At 41.6% G+C, this 16,970-nt stretch overlaps 1 protein-coding gene across 4 annotated transcripts in view; it reads left to right on the forward strand.

The window, feature by feature from the left end:
* Mettl4 (methyltransferase 4, N6-adenosine) overlaps window positions 1-16,666 on the forward strand; it is a 31,981-nt gene extending 15,315 nt beyond the window's left edge. For 2 of the 4 annotated variants that reach the window (XM_075956222.1, XM_075956224.1), the window contains exons 5-9: window positions 3,110-3,179; window positions 9,230-9,404; window positions 10,780-10,886; window positions 11,248-11,339; window positions 16,019-16,666. In XM_075956222.1, the coding sequence (XP_075812337.1) occupies window positions 3,110-3,179; window positions 9,230-9,404; window positions 10,780-10,886; window positions 11,248-11,339; window positions 16,019-16,164 (590 nt within the window). In that variant the 3' untranslated portion in view covers window positions 16,165-16,666. The remainder of the gene's footprint in view (window positions 1-3,109; window positions 3,180-9,229; window positions 9,405-10,779; window positions 10,887-11,247; window positions 11,340-16,018) is intronic. The other 2 variants (XM_075956223.1, XM_075956221.1) reach the window with 2 other exon arrangements.
* Window positions 16,667-16,970: the final 304 nt, after the last annotated feature.

A 16,970-nucleotide genomic window follows, 5' to 3' on the forward strand; every position in this document is an offset into this window, starting at 1 on the left:
GGTAGGTCCGTTTTGTTTATGACACCAGTTAGCTCCAGCATTTCTCTGTTTAGTTTTTGTCTGTGTGACCTGTCTATTGGTGAGAGTGGGGGTATTGAAGTTACCCACAAAAATGTGTGAGGGTCAGTATGTGATTTAGGCTTTTAAGAACTCGGGTGCCATGGTATAAGGTGCATTAATCTTTACTCTGCAATGTCCTCTTGGTGAATTTTTCCTTGTAATGTCCTTGATCTCTTCTGATTAGTTTTGGTTTGAAGGCTATTTTCTCAGATATTAAAATGGCTACGTCTGCTTACTTTTTGGGTCCTTTGCTTGGCTATATCTCTTTCCATTCTTTTAACTTGAGGTGATGTCTATTCTTGATGTTCAGGTGTGTTTCTTGGATGTTGTAGAAGTGTGGATCCTGCTTTTGCATCCATTCTGTTAGTCTGTGTCTTGTTAGTGGAAATCGAGACCATCGATTAGGGATATCAGTGAGCAGTGTTTGTTGATTCTTGTTATTTTGTTGTGGTGGTGAGGGTGCGTATGTGTTTTCTCTGTTTTGATTTGCTGGTTTGGGATTATTTATTTCTTGTGTTTTCTCTGGTGTGGTGGACCTCTTTAGGCTGGATTTTTCCTTCTAGTGCCTTCTGTAGGGCTAGACTTGTAGATAGATATTGCTTAAATTTGGTTTTATAGTAGATGTCTTACTTTGTCCAGCTAATGTTATTGAGAATTTTTCTGTGTATAGTAGTGTGGGGCTGGCATGTGTGGTCTCTTAGAGTCTGTAAAACATCTGTGCAGCCCCTACTGGCTTTTAGAGTCTCCATGAGAATGTGGGTATAATTCTATTAGGTCTGCATTTATATGTTACTTGGTCTTATTTCCTTGAAGTTTTTATTTAATACCCTTCTTTATTCTATACATTTAGTGTTTTGACTAGTTTGTGGCTAGGGGACTTTCTTTAGTGTTAGGTCTTGAATGGTTTTATTCATTTCCTTCTACTGTTTGTGATTTCATAGAACTCTTTAAGGGATTTGTTTGTTTTTCTTTAAGGACCTCTATCATTTCATCCTGGCTGTTTTAATGTCTTTTACATGTACTTCATCAATGTTGGAAGATTCAGTGCCTTCTGTGCTAGGGTTGCTGGGCTCTCTAGACATACTGTCCTGGCTGTTATTGTGTTTTTACACTGGTGTCTAGGCATCAGGGGTTGGGAACATTCTAATTCTACGTGCTGATATTTGGTCTTGTTTTTGTTGGGTTGGATGTATTGTTCCTTGGTTTCTGTCCCCCCCCACCCCCCTTTTTGAGAGAGTATGGTACCTGTGTGTTGCCTGGCAGGGAATTCTTCTCAGATTGGACCCTCAAATTGGCATGGGTAGGAATCCAATATTGGGAGCTGACACTTGGGAATCGGGGTGGACTTGGAGCGTCCTGAGGAGGTCCACAGGAGAGAGGAAAGTGTGGTATTTCCCCAGGTTCTGCTTAGTCCCCTGAGAATGGTGGCAAAGAGGGGGGACAGGCCACAATAGGTAGTCTGCTGCAGAGCTGGGATGAGGCTGGGGGATTGGATGTGGAGGACAGGAGGGAGAGAGAAGAGTTGAAGCTCATCCACTTGCTCTGGTGGCCGATCTGACTTTCTGGCCTGCTTGGTCCATGAGTTCTCAGGGAATGCCTGCTGGAATAAGGGGATGGGATAAAGCAGTGAGTGGGGGGGAGGAGAGTTGAAGATCTGTGTGATCCACTGAAGATGAGGGCCGTGAGGGAGGGGGGTCTGCAGCAGGTGGTCTGCTCCAGAGCTGGGGATGAGACTGGGGGGGCAGGTGAAGACCAGCAGTCAGCCCACCTGCTTCCCTCTATCCTCATTTTAATTTGTATCCTTTAGATTACCTATGAGTTTGCACATTTATCAAATATATCTATGTTATGTAATTGGTGGGGAAGAATATCTCCTCCTTAGAATAAATTCCAATTCACTAGTATGAATGAAATAATGGATCCAGCAAATTTCCATTTGACAAACCACTGAGTGGCAAAGCAGTGGGTGAGATGGGGAGCGAGTGTCCTCATGCTTTTAACCTATTCTGTCACAGCTAATTGTTTATGAGCAAAACAAGCTGGACAGACCCAGCAGATAGCACTTTAGCAAGTGATGCTGTGCCCCAGTTTGACATCCTAAATCACCTGCATCTCTGGTATAGTGCCGCAGACTTACTTTGGTAACAGCCTTGCCAGAAATACAGGATCTAAATTTAGTGATGAGGAAATACCAAGCCCAAGTTAGGGACATCTGAAATAATCTGAAATAGGAGATGGGGTAACTAAAAGCAATATGTGATTCTGATTTTGGTATGGATAAGAAAGGAAAAGTCTTAAGAATTTTTTGATAACTGGAGAAGTTTTCTTACGGTTACCACATCACCTATAAAACTGAAATTTCAAAATAAAAATGTTTAAAAAAGAGAAAGTTTAAAAAGTAATGATCAGGAGGACCATGAATGAGGCTGCCCGGCTTCTAAGGGGATTTTCAAGTTCTTAGGACCTTGCTTAGTGAACTGTAACCTTCCGTAGATGACTCTGTAGAAGTCAGTGTGTACAGTTGCAATTGCTCTTCTCTCAAAGGTCCAGAATTACGGTATCTGAATAAAAGCCATAAACGCTTTCGTTGTGTTTGCGTTTATAATGAAAGACCTTCCTTGGGCTGGAGCTATAGCTCAGTTACACAGCTTGCTGAACATGCCCAATGTCCTTGGTTCAAAAAACAGTACTTTACTTTAGAAATGTATTAATTTCTTATGATCATTGTGTATGTCTGTGGCGTGTGTGGAGGTCAGAGGATAGTTCTGGGGACTCTTCTCCTCTTCTACCCTCGTGTGGGTTTGGGATCCAGCCCAGATCAGCAGAGCATTTGCTGGGCCCTCCTTAATTTTTTTGTCTTAATTTTATTTTTAGTCATTAGTGTATGTGTGTGCACTTTATTTGTTCAGTTTTTATCTCTGAAGGGTCTGGGGATTTAGCTCAGAGCTTGATTATGAGAGTGTGGGCTCTATGGCTTCTCCTCAAACCTAGTGTTTAGTTCGGAAACTCATACAGAGGATGTTTTTTGAAAATATGTCTTTGATTTCAGGTAGTAAGACGTTTGATGTAATTGTGATTGATCCACCATGGCAGAACAAATCGGTTAAAAGAAGTAACAGGTAAGTGGGGACAACGTGTTTGTTAGGTTGCTTTCTGGAAGCCACAGTCCTTTGTGCATTCTAGTTTGGTATACTGTAAACATGAGAGCAGTTATCTGAAGCTTCTGATAAAACATTCATCAAAGAATTACTTTCCTTGATTCTAGATACTTGAACTGAAACTCCTCTATCTGTGGAACAGTGTCTGCTGCTGTGACCGAGGCCTGAACCATTCATGGTTCCCTCAGCAGCACTGAGCGCCATCCTTTTGCCTTCTTCCCTGTCGCATTCAGAAACTTGCAGTAATGTGCTAGGAGTGAATCATCTAGGTCATGTATTGTAGTAATATGAACGGCGGGGCTGCGTCCCCAGCACTCCAGCCGCCTGCTCGGCTAGCTTATGCCCCGAAATAATTACACGGACACTGTATTCTTTTAATCACTGCTTGGCCCTTTAGCTCTAGCCCTTACTGGCTAATTCTGATATCCCGATCAACCCATCTCTAATAATCTGTGAGCACTGGTCTTACCGGGAAGATTCTAGCCTAAGTCCATCCTGGGTCGGAGCTGGGGCATGGTGTCTCTCTCAGGCGTCTGCTCCTGAGAGGAGAGCTGTGGAGTCTCTGTCTGAGGCGTCTTACCTCACTTCCTCTTCCTCCCAGCATTCTGTTCTGTTTACTCCACCCACCTATGTTCTAAGCTATGAGCCCAAGCAGTTTGTTTATTGCTTAACCAATGAAATCAACAGATTGATATATGACACTCCCACATCAATGTATTTGATCATAACTTAGTTTATGTCATCTCATAAGATAAGCGCAGCTAGTTACTGGAATGGTGTTTACTCTTACTAACTGCCTTGTGAATGAACTTGTACTTCTGATGAATACTTTCACTTCTTCTCACCTTCAGCTTCCCAGATCTCACATTCCTGCTTTGTTATAAACTTAGACTGAAGGTCTTCCTCTCAGCAATTATCTTTAGCTTACTTTTGATTTTTGTCGAGAAGGTGTGTGATAATTATCTTTTTAAGTTGTATAGGTTGTGCAAAGAATACATGTATCTATTCTGGAGTGTATAGATATCTATGTTTGTAAGTATATCTGTATCTCTATATGTGTCTATATGTTTTTTTGAACCATTTGAGAATGAAATAAGAGACAGTTACTCTTAAAATTTGAAGTATATTTGAAAAAAAAAAAGCAGAGGTGTTGTTATATGACCACAATGCAGTTATCGTGTAGACAGCTAACGTTAATATAAAAAAAACTCCTGTGGACATATTAGATATCGTGTAGACAGCTAACATTAATATAAAACTCCTGTGGACACATTAGATATCAAGTAGACAGCTAACTTTAATATAAATCCCCTATGGACACATTAGATACCGAGTAGATAGCTAACGTTAATATAAAACTCTTATGGACACATTAGGTATCAAGTAGATAGCTAACGTTAATATAAAACTCCTATGGACACATTAGGTATCGAGTAGATAGCTAACGTTAATATAAAACTCCTATGGACACATTAGGTATGGAGTAGATAGCTAACATTAACATAAAACTCCTATGGACACATTAGTGTCATACGTGAATTTATTCTGATTCACCCGTTGTCCCAGATGGCCTCTGTAGCACACTGACTGTAGATCTGGCCTGTACTGAGATGTGTGGCTCCTCACAACTGCCTGCAAGAGCATTAGTAAGTTTGTGAAATTCTCTGACAGACTGTTGAGTCTGAGGTGATTTTAGAGAATGATGGTTGGTTTTAAAAGTGGGGTTAGTTGTGAAGACTGTGCCTTCAAACTCTGTAGTTTGACTAGCTCTGGGAATACATTTCCATGCTCTTAGACATTTACCTGAGTCTAACGTTGCTGTGCCTTGTGATGAGTCCATCTTTAATACTCTCGGGCCCCACCAAACCATTTTCTGTAGTTGCTACATCACTCTACATCTCTACCAAGAATGGCATCTCCTCATGTCTTTACCAATACTTGTTATTTATAATTCAAATTATAACTGTGTTACTATGAAGCAGTATCTTATGGTTTTGATCTGCGTTTCTCTAAAGACCAATCATACCTGACGGTTTCACGTTCTTATCAGTTCTTTATGTTCTGTAGAAAAGCTTCTATGTACATTTTAGGGTTGCATCTTTAAAATTGTTTGTTTGTAAGAGATCTTTCTATAATTTGGATGCTAGATTCTTATCTAGTATTCTTACATGATTAGCAAATATTTTCTCCTACCTTTTTTTGTTTGCTTTCTTCAGCATTATGTAAAGCATGAAGTTTGATTTGTTTTTTGTTTGTTTGTTTTGTTTTTTGTTTTTGGAGACAGGGAGACAGGGTTTCTCTGAGTAGCCTTGGCTGTCCTGAACACATTCTGTAGACTAGGCTGGTCTCGTATTCACAGAGATCCTCCTGCTTCTGCCTCCCGGTGCTGGGACTAAAGGTGTATACCACCATTGCCCACCAGTATGTTCATTTTTAAATGTTGCTTATGCTTTTAATGTCATATTTAGAAAGTCTTTTGTTGGGCTAGGCATGGTGGTGCATATTTTTAATCCTAGCAGTTGGGAGGCAGAAGTAGACTGATATCTATGACTTTGAGGCCAGACTAGTCTAAGAGCAAGTTCCAGGCTAGCCAGGGCTACACAGTGAGACCCTGCCTTAGAAAAAACGAGAATTTTTTTCTTTTGACATGAAACAAGGTCACTAGATGTAGTAATAAGGAGCGGCGGCGGGGCTGCGTCCCCAACACCCCAGCCACCTGCTCGGCTAGCTTATGCCCCAAAATAACAACACACAAATTGTATTCATTTAATCACTGCTTGGCCCTTTAGTTCTAGCCCTTACTGGCTAATTCTGATATCCCGATCAACCCATCTCTAATAATCTGTGAGCACCGGTCTTACCGGGAAGATTCTAGCCTAAGTCCATCCTGGGTCGGAGCTGGGGCATGGCGTCTCTCTGAGGTGTCTGCTCCCGAGAGAAGAGCTGTGGAGTCTGAGCTCACTTCCTCTTCCTCCCAGTGTTCTGTTCTGTTTACTCCACCTACCTATACTCTAACCAATAAAATGGGCCAAGGCAGTTCCTTTATTAGCCAATGACCTTCCTCTATCAATAAGACACTTCAAGGGAGAAGAGTGGGGAAGGTAATAGAACATATATGATATGGAAGTTGAACTCTAGGGGTGTTCAAAAGGGAACATTGGGGTGGAGGGTACGAGTAGGGGCAAGGAGATGAGAGAGAAGAGTACAGAAGGAGGGTCAAGTAAGACTTAGGATGTGTGAAAGTTGTATAAGAATGACTGTTTGTATTCTAATTAAAAAGATGTATGAGAAGTAGGTGCTTTGACTAGTTATCATTGTAAAGCATAGGATGCATCGTTTGGAATTTGCTCAGTGATTTCTGTGAGTTTAGAGGTACCAGAAGGAGTGTGACTGTTTCCTCACTTCCAAACACTCCAGGTTAGTTAAGACAGTCTATCTGCAGCTATTGAAAACATGTCACTGCAGGGTTTTGACCTAGTACATTTTCTACCATGACAAAATAGTCTCTGAAAAGCATCCCTATGAGAATGGGAAACCTTGTGTTCTGGGAATGGGATGGTGTGGATGCAGGAGCCCAGGGTGCTTGCCATCTGATTCTGTTACCTGTTTATCTTCAGTTCCTTCACCAAGTTTATCTGCCGAAGGAAAGTTTGGCAGCATTCTTGACCCCTCTAATGCGATGTTGCTTTCCATCAGAACAGGATGCCTGTGCCTGCCCCTTGGGAGACTCCTTATTTTTGTCTGAGTGAGTAGAGTTGTAGAAGTGTCTTTGGCATTGACAGAGGAATGAAGCAAAGGAGAGGACGTAGGGAGACTTAAGTCCATGGCAGCCCTAGAATAGTTAGTGATGGGAGGAAGCTGACATCCCCAGCAGGAGCAGCTTAAGGAAGGAAAGGGGTTTTGGGCTCATGCTTTTAGAAATCTCGGTCCATCACATTAGGAAAGGCATGGCCCCAGTCAGATGCAGGAGCACATAGCAGCAGACAGGAAGTAGAGTGCCCTGGATGGCAACCAGCACTGGGCGTGACCTTCAAAGATCCCCACCCCTCCCAGGGATCTACTTCAGCCAGCAGTCTGCACCCCTCAGGCACCACAATCCACACTGAACACACAACGCAATAGCCTATGGAGACATTCCAGGCTAAAATAATACTTGGGCCTGCAAGGTGGCTCACTGGGAAAATGCACTTGCTGCCAAGCCTGATGACCTGAGTTTAGTCCCTGGAATTCACATGATGCAAGGAAAGAACTGATCCCCTCAAGTTATTCTCTGACCCCTACATACCCTAAAACAGACACATGCCAATAAAAAAACACATAATTAATGTTACGAAAAAGCCTCATATGTCCTCCCTTTTTCCTTCTCTCTCCATCTCTTTCATTTCCTGTCTTCATTCTCTCCTCTTCTTTTCAAATAGCATAATCCAAGTATGATGATGAACTACCAGGGAGGATGACAATGCAGAAACAAGGGAACAATAATGAATATTGCAGGATGTTGGAATGTAGGAGTGAAAAGTCAGAGTTGGAAGGATAAACTTCATAGATGCTGTCATACGTTTCCTTAAAGAGAAGGTGTGTTGAAGTAGATAAGTAAAGTGTATAAAGGAGGGAGGAGATAGTGTGGTAGCTGAAGAGGCTTGGTGGTTTATTTTAACTGAGTATGAGATAAATTCATATGCCAATGGAAATAATGGACAAGGGACCTGAGAAGAGGTAACCATGGGTAAATGAAAGAATCCATGACTGGTTTGAGAACCTGAGAATAGACTGAGCCCTTCAGTGGTCTAATTCTTTTGCCCCATGTGTTTCTTCACCTCATTTACGTGTATGGAGAAGTTGAACTGCATTGTGGCATTGGCTGTGTGTGCATGTGGTCACGCTTCAGTGATGGAGTGTGTGCTTTGCATGCACAGGGCCCTAGGTCCATCCCTCTTGTGTGCGTGTATATGCGCATGCATACATCCACATGTGTGCACAATGACAAGGCCTAGTTATGTCACTGGAATGGGTTACTGGAGGGTGAGTGCATATATTATTTGAATAGATGAATTAACATTTGTGTACACATTACATGGCTTGTGATTTGAAGTTGCCCAGGGTAGTGTCAAGACTTTCCTTGTTGAGACAGAGGGATCTCAGAGCTTCAGCACACTGAATAGCGAGAGTGAGGACAAAATGTGTTCATTGAGGGAGGTTTGGGGCTAGTGTGACTGGGGCTAGAGAAGGGAGGTTTTGCAAAAGTTGATGGAGTCTAGAATACCAACATATTATCTCCAGTTGTCTATGGAATGCTGGCGAAAGACTTGTATTTCTTTGGATATTTGTAGAAGAAGTAACTTTCTGGCAAAACTAGTTGACTTTGTACTGTTAATGGTCAGGAGGTATAAGACAGTGGGCCTTTAAAATGAGTGCATGCAGAGGGAGAGAAAATGGGACAGCAGGGGCAGGGTGGTAGGCAGGCTTGAAGCTACACTGGGAAGGTGAGGTCGGGCAAGGTGATAGGAGATCTAGGGGTCAGCAGTGTGTGCAAGACTGAGGCTTACAGTGGGTACCGCCCCTCACTGAAGGCGGCTGGCTTCTGTATCACTGGGCTCAAAACCAGTGCTTCTTTGTACCAAGACGTGTCTCCATTCGGGTCACTAGTTGCGAGGCTCTCTCTGATGGGGCTCCTGTGAAACACATCATGATGGAATCCAGACAATATTTGTGTAAGTCTGACTGGGAGGAAAAGCATATTACCTGTGGGAAAATTACCAAAATGTAAGTCATTTGAAAGTAATTTAAAAAACAAAAACAAACAGCCTGGCAATTTAAAACTAGTAAAATGGAAAACTCAGGGCATGTGTAAGTGCCAGTGGGTCCACCAGGTGTCAGTGTGACTCCATAGTTACCACGTGCAAGGGACCCTGGAGCTGTGTATTAGTGGGGTTGGTGCCCTACAGCTCTTTTCTCTGCTTTTATTTCTTTCTTGAAGTTAATTTTCTTATGTGTTTCCTTCTCATTTTTAGGTACAGTTGTTTATCACCACAGCAGATAAAGCACATGCCTGTTCCTAAGCTGGCTGCTGCTGACTGTCTTGTTGTCACTTGGGTGACCAACAGGCAGAAGCACCTGTGTTTTGTGAAAGAGGAACTTTATCCTTCGTGGTCTGTGGAAGTCATTGCGGAATGGTACTGGGTAAAAGTGAGTTCAGAAACTAGCTCGTTTGTTAACACAGCGTCACATACTGCTCATGGGAAGACACTGACTGTCCTCACTGCGTCCGCATCACTAGTGTCTTCATCAGGCTCTGATGAGAGCTTTTTATGCTTTGTGCCTGGGAGAATCTTCCTATTCTCAAGATGTTTGTTTCTTTATCCTGTGTCTTTGAAGTAGGGCCCCAAGTGGCTGGTTTGGGGAAATCAAGGAGAGATCAGAATAAAGTTATAAAAAGCTCTAGTTTATTAAAAAAAAAAATTGGTGTGCATTGAATGCATATGTGTGCACCCATGTGATGTCTTAATGAATTAGCAAGAATTCGGGGACTGTCTTACCTCCACTGTCTTCTCCATTCATCAACAGCTCCATTGCCTTTGCGTGCCCCTCCTCTTCCCTCTGTGTGTTTGGCTGAGAGCAGAGAACAAGATTACTGGAGAGTTATGTGAAGATTTGGGATCCTTTTGTTCTCTGGTTTTTTGTTTGTTTGTTTCCCCCTTGAGACAGGGTTTCCTGTAATCTATACAGCCTTGAATTTGCTATGTAGCTGAGGATGATGTTGAACCATGTTGAACTCCCTTCTTTCCTGTCAGTCTGTTTTATTTTATTTTGGAGATAGTAAGTTGCTAACCTGGAATTTATAGTGCCAAGAGCCAGTCTCAGCACCAGGTCTTTTCTCCATCATCACCTGCCCCCCTTTCTTCCCTACTAAACTGTGGCTCTTGACATTCTGCCATCTTGAGTATAGAAGGCTTTATTTTAACTACTTAGTCAGGTGAATGTTATTTGAGTGAATTAATGACTGAATTCCCAATGGCCTTGTTTCTAGGAACAAGTGATCATAAAAAGTAGAGACTGTTTATGTGAGATGATAGTACAATATATTTAAAATACCCATGGTATGTGAGTTTTTAAACATTCCTTATAGCTACATTTCCACTGTGGTATGGACACTGCGCATGTCCAGTGTGATAGCCACCGTGCCATGCAGCTCTCTAGCACTTGACTTGTGCCCTTTAAGTGGAGAGGTACTGTCGAGTGGTAAATGTCTGTTGGCATGAAAGACCCACAGTGGAGGAAAAATGTCATATCTTATGATACCCTTTACAATTGGTTGCCTGTGGAAATACTGTTTCAGACATGCTAGATTGAATGCAATTAAAATTAATTACCTTGCATTCTTTTTTTTTTACCTCTTTCCAATGTTAATACTAGAGAATTTAAAATTATATATATGACTCACACTCGTGGCTCATACTATTTTTTTATTGGATTATACAGGAAGATTAATAACTTCTTTTTTGCTGGAAACTGTATAGTGACAGTAAAAAAAAAATGGTGTTCCTTGGTTCCTTCCTTTCAGATCACCCGTTCAGGGGAGTTCGTGTTCCCATTGGATTCTCCACACAAAAAACCTTATGAGTGTCTTATACTGGGGAGATTTCGAGAAAAAACTGCTTTAGTGTTAAGGTAAGCTAAGTGATTTTTCAAAATTATATAAATACAGACTTTTAATACGGTGATCACTGATTTTCTTAATTTTTATACTTTTGAAATCTTAAAAATGGCCTAGAGATGAAAAGTATAAGTTATATAAAAAATACAAATTTCTGTTAACTTGTGTTTTATGCAGAGTATAGTAGTTAATATGAAAAATGACATTCTAAAGATGTTTGAATATTTACATTGATTTTCCTCATTGATTCTATCTTTAAATTCATTTATTAATAGAATTAATTACTATTTAAGCGAGGAAAATTATGCAACTGTAGCATATAATTAAAAATGATCCTTAAAGTAATAGCTTGTCATCTTGTTCTGTTTCAATGAGGAGCCCGGATGTGAAAGTGCCCCCGGTTCCAGATCGGAAACTGATTGTCAGTGTGCCCTGCCTTCTTCATTCACACAAGCCGCCCCTTGCTGGTATGTGTCTGTGAAACCCGGCTGTGAGGACTTGGAAAATATTCCCAGCCGGATATTGAATTTCGTATTGGAATGGTCTGTAGGTTTGTGAGTGGGATGTTTAATATTCTGAAGTGTGTAGAAACCTTCTCATAGAATGTATGAAATAGAGCCCATGTTGGTGTGTATTACCTCAGCTGTCCTTCAGCATCATCTCCCAGGGTTTCTTTACTGTCCTTGTCCCTCCAGTAGTAGCCTGGGCTGATGAAGGCTGTTGGGGTTCAGAGGATGTAGTTCAGTGAGTGGCCTTATTTGCCCTCAGGTTTAGGATTCAGACCCAGCATAATAAAAGAGATGTCTAGGATCCCCCGAACATGGTGATTTTCTATCTCCAGAAGGCAGGCTACCATTGCAACAGGGGAAGGAAGCTGCTGAGGCTGTTGTTCCCTCAAGCTGGAGTGCTGAGCATGGTGCTCCTCGTTCAGTGTAACCGAGCAGCAAGGACCAGTGTTAGCCATGGGCATTGGCTCATGTGCGTGTGAGACCTGGCTCTGCTGTTCTGGAAGGTTACCTCAGTCCTTTCCTTGCCACCCTCATTCCCAGAGTGAGTAATGATGTCTAATACCACAGAGTGGTAAGGAGTGATTGCATTGTTTACGGTGTATTTAAAAGGCAATAAATGCTCGTTGTTTTTCAAGTGAGAGTTTAAAGACTTGCTCATGGAAGTTCTTGAGAGCCTGACTTTGATATTCCAAGTTTATTTTTTGAAAATTTCTTCAGGAAGATATTTTACTATTTTGATCATTACTACTCAAAATCTATGGGCCGATTATCAGTTTTACTTTTGCAGAATGTAGTTTGTGAGCCTGGAAATGAGAATATAAGAAAGCTGGGGAGATGGCGCAGTGGGTAAGAGTGCTTGCTCAGGAAGAATGAATTCAAGTCCTCAGTATTCATGTAAAAAGGCGGGTGTGGCTGTGTTTGTGTGCCTAAAGCCCCATCACTGGGGCTGAGACAGGCGCTTCTTCACAGAGAGCTCCCTGGCCAGCCAGTCTAGCCAGAGGTTGTGCTTCCAGTTCAATGAGAACCTGCCCCAAGGAGTAAGGCAGGGAGCCCTGAAGGAGGACATCTACTCTGACCTTGGCAAGTGCACTCTGGAATTCAGATGCTCGGTGCTTATAGCACACCTGAAAACACAGATACACAACCAACAGAAGATAGTGAACTCTTGCCTCAAATAACTTTGCAAAGGAGTCCTTAAGGTACCTTTAATTTGAGAAATACTCAGATGTGTTTGACTATTCTTTGGCTTAGAAGGATACTCTGAAATCTCATACCTGACACTCTATAAATGCCAATGCATTAGTTTGTGACCTGGATGAAAGTGAACTCTATTGTTTCTTGAAAAAAATTATTTAATACCAGTTGTACTTTAATGAAATCTAATTCGTATACTTGAATTTTGTTTATCATTTGGTATGTACCAAAGCTTAATTTATAAGTCTTTTGTTTGAGGGTTTATAGTTATAAAAAAAAAATTTACAGGGTGGAGAAATGGCTCAGCGGTTAAAAGCACTGACTGCTCTTCCAGAGGACCCGGGGTCAATTCCCAGCACCCACATGGCAGTTCACAACTGTCTGAAAATCTAGTTCCAGGATATCTGACACCTTCACACCAATTCACATAAAATAAAGATAAATAAATCATAAAATTTAAAAAAATTACAAAAAATATCTAATATCCCAAGCCTTTTATTCTGGAATAATTTTAATTTATTTGCCATTTCTTTTCAATAGAATAAAACTACATGTAAAGATTATGCTGAAGAGAAAAGATTTAAAGACTGTGGATTAAAATCAGTCTTGCCCTGAATAGTCTATAAAGTGCAGTTCTCATGTACTGCCAGTAGAGAGCAGCGCAAACACTCTTTTGTGTGTGTGTGTGTGTGTGTGTGTGTGTGTGTGTGTGTGTGTGTGGTTTTTCGAGACAGGGCCAAAGCACATTTAAAATTGAAAACATTTCAACTCAAAGTTGTACTTGTGGGGAAAATCTGAAGGACCCAATATAGCTAATTTCCAAGCCTTTTACATTGTCATCACATACATGAAATATATGTGGTGCCTTGTTTTGAGTTCATATTAGGTTAGCGCATGCATCTTAGCTATAGAGAGGTACAAGTCAAAACCTTAAGGATTCTGGTGGTAAATTTTACAGTGAAATCCTAACTCTGGGGTTGGCAGGATATGTGTATCTACATACACTTAGAACGTTGTCCTGTGAATCTGATGAAACTGCTTTATGTACACTCAAAACATGAACTGTTCTCTCTTGCTCCAAAACCTCAAGATATATCTTTTAAATTAAAAAAAAAATTTTACATGTGTGGGTGTTTGGTTTGCATGTTTGTCTGTATACCATATGCATCCCAGATGCCTGCAAAGGTCAGAAAAGGACATTGGATCCTCTAGAACTAGAATTATAGATGCTTCTGGACCACCATGTGGGTGCTGGGAATCAAATCCTGCTCCTCTATAAGAGCAGCAAGTGTTTCCCCCCTTTTATTGAAAATAGATTCCCTTCTCATACAATACAGCTCAATCATAATTCCCCTCCCTCAACTACTTCCAGTTCCTCACTTCCTCGTCTCCCCTCCAGATCCACTCCTCATCAATTTCTCATCAGAAAAAAATAGAGCTCCTGCAGATAACAGCAAAACACGACAAAATAAAATACAACAATGCAAAGCAAAAATACTCGCATCGAAGTTGGACTTAAAACCCAGCAGGAGGAAAAGAGTCCCAGGAACGGGCAAGAGACAGAAACCCTCTCATTCTCACAGGTGCAGCAAGGGCTGCTAATGGCTGAAAGACTGCAGAACCTAAGTAAAACCACTGCACCTGAGCTTATGTTAACTTCTAGAAAACACATGGGAGGGGTGGTTAGCACAGTCTTAGCACTATAGCTTAGCCCATGCCAACTTCTAGAAAACAGAAGGGGAGTTAGGATTTTCTGTTATGTCTCGGGGAAAGTTTTCTCTTTTCAGTTGCCCTGTGTTTAGTTCCATACTTTTGAAATGAATACAGTCTTTTATGTCAACATCTAGAATCTTCCCAAAGCCTAAATTTGAGTTAGTCAATTGCAGGCAATAACAGCTTTTTTTTTTTTGGTTTTTTGAGACAGGGTTTCTCTGTAGCTTTGGTGCCCGTCCCGGAACTCGCTCTTGTAGACCAGGCTGGCCTCGAACTCCCAGAGATCCGCCTGCCTCTGCCTCCCGAGTGCAGGGATTAAAGGCGTGCGCCACCACCGCCCGGCCAATAACAGCTTTTAATTTCTCTTTGATTTTTGGTAAGTAAGAATATTATTCTTGGACAAAGAACAATCTGAAACTCAAAATGTTTTTAAAAATAATGTAATAGCTTTGTTATTTGAGAGTTTCATATAATATGTTTTGACCATTTTCACTTCCTCTCCCCCAGCTCCTCCCAGATCCACCCTGCTGTATTGTGTTTCTAACTTTACAATTGTTATCCCTTAAACCTTCAGTTATTCCCAAGGAAGTCTGAGAATGGAGGTGTAGCTCAGAAATGGAGTCCCTGCCTAGCATGTACAGGCCCTGGGCTGGATCCTTATTTCCAAGGAAAACCAAACAATCCTGAAGAAGCCTTGTTTGTCATTCTTCTAAGGCCAATCTAACATGGCAACTGTCCACTGTATTCTGCTTGCTAAAGTACTTTCTTCTTGGAACTACTTTTATACCCATTCCTGTTATGTGGTTAATAGAGCAACCAGAACCCAATCAGGGTTAGAATGATTCTTTTGTCCTCGAAGGGAATGAGCGCTTTTTAAAAACAAGTTGACGTGGTTTTCCTTTCTCTCAGGCAGTGCAGACCACATTTACTTAACTAATCTAAATGAAGTGTCTTCTCTTCAAAAAAGATGATTTTCAGTGTTGTAGCTTGAATATATAAATAAGGGCTCCTTAACTGGAAATAGCATGGTGAAATTTAGGCAAAGAACTCTAGTGTGGGAGTAATCTTATGACATGCAAGTTCCAGTCATGGGATGTTGTTATGACGGTTAAATACATTTGTCTGTATACAACTCTTTTTTTTTTTTTTTTAATTTTCGAGACAGGGTTTCTCCATAGCTTTTGGTTCCTGTCCTGGAACTAGCTCTTGTAGACCAGGCTGGCCTCAAACTCACAGAGATCTGCCTGCCTCTGCCTCCCGTGCGCCACCACCGCCTGGCTTACAACTCTTTTCTTAATTATTTCACTAAAGTATGTACTAAAGCTAGACTTATAGTTCATCTTCAGTTTCAAGCAGGCTGTCTTTATATTGTTTGTACAGTTTTTTGAATTCATGGATTAAACAATAAAGTAAATTATTTCTCAGGAGAGGTGTGAGCATTATTGGAAAACTGGAAAGATGTGTGTGGACATGAACGCCTCGCTTCTTGTCTGTAAATGCATTGCAGTGAATCAGAACTAGTGCGGTCACAGTGGTGCTGCTCCCAAGCCTGCAGGTGCTTCCCCCTTTGCATTCCTGACAAGAATGCCAGAGCCGACCGTGCCATGCTCGACTCTAATTTGCTGTCCGTCTTAAAAGCTGAAAGATCTGCCTCTTCTATTTCTTCTCTGCTTTTAAAAAGTAAACTGATTTCTTCCTTACTGCTGATTTTTTCTTTTCTTTTTGTACAGAAGTACTGAAAGACTACATCAAGCCAGGCGGGCAGTGTTTGGAACTGTTTGCTCGGAATTTACAGCCAGGCTGGATGAGTTGGGGCAACGAAGTCCTCAAGTTTCAGCACGTGGATTATTTCATTGCTCTGGAGTCTGGACACTGACTTTAAAATTGTGCTGCCTTTACCCAGCTCCTTCAGACTCATGCCTCCTTGGACCAGCCAGTGCACACAGACATATCAATTTTTATACTAATCAGTGTGCTTAGAAATGCGCTTTCCAACAAGGGGCCATCCTTTCTGTAATTTTGAGATGAATTCTTCTTCAGTTGCACTGATATCCCACACCATCCTAGATTCTCTACAATTAAAGAGGTAAGCAATTGGTAGAAAGACCTGCCTCTGCTGCTGAATGAATTCAGAAAGCATGTACTGACTGTGGACTTCAGGTCATGGACTTGCCTATGGAGATTGTTTATTTGGTGGTATTAAAAAATAAATGGAAAGCCGGGTGGTGGTGGCGCATGCCTTTAATCCCAGCACCCGGGAGGCAGAGGCAGGAAGATCTTTGTGAGTTCGAGGCCAGCCTGGTCTACAAGAGCTAGTTCCAGGACAGGAACCAAAAGCTACGGAGAAACCCTGTCTCGAAAAATCCAAATAAATAAATGGAAGCCTTATTCCAGAAAGAATCAGAAAATATTACCTGAGTCCAGATGTCTGCATGTGTTTAAACATCAGAAACTCCAGCTCCCTTGGAGCCGGTGTCTTTGGGTGGCATCAATTTGCAGTACCCGGTGGTGGCAGTTTAACTGGGAAGGGCCATGCGCTCTCCACTCTCCCAGGGTGCAGCTTCTGCCATGCTGCTTCTTTGTGTTATTTCTGTGGCTCCTGTCTGGTCTGAATTTGCAGCCTCTGCTATATCAGAAAAAGTGCTGGCTAGGTAGTTGGTATATGTATGTGTTGATCAATTT

The sequence above is a fragment of the Microtus pennsylvanicus genome, chromosome 22 (genome assembly GCF_037038515.1).
Source record: "Microtus pennsylvanicus isolate mMicPen1 chromosome 22, mMicPen1.hap1, whole genome shotgun sequence".
In the NCBI taxonomy this organism is placed as follows: domain Eukaryota; kingdom Metazoa; phylum Chordata; class Mammalia; order Rodentia; family Cricetidae; genus Microtus; species Microtus pennsylvanicus.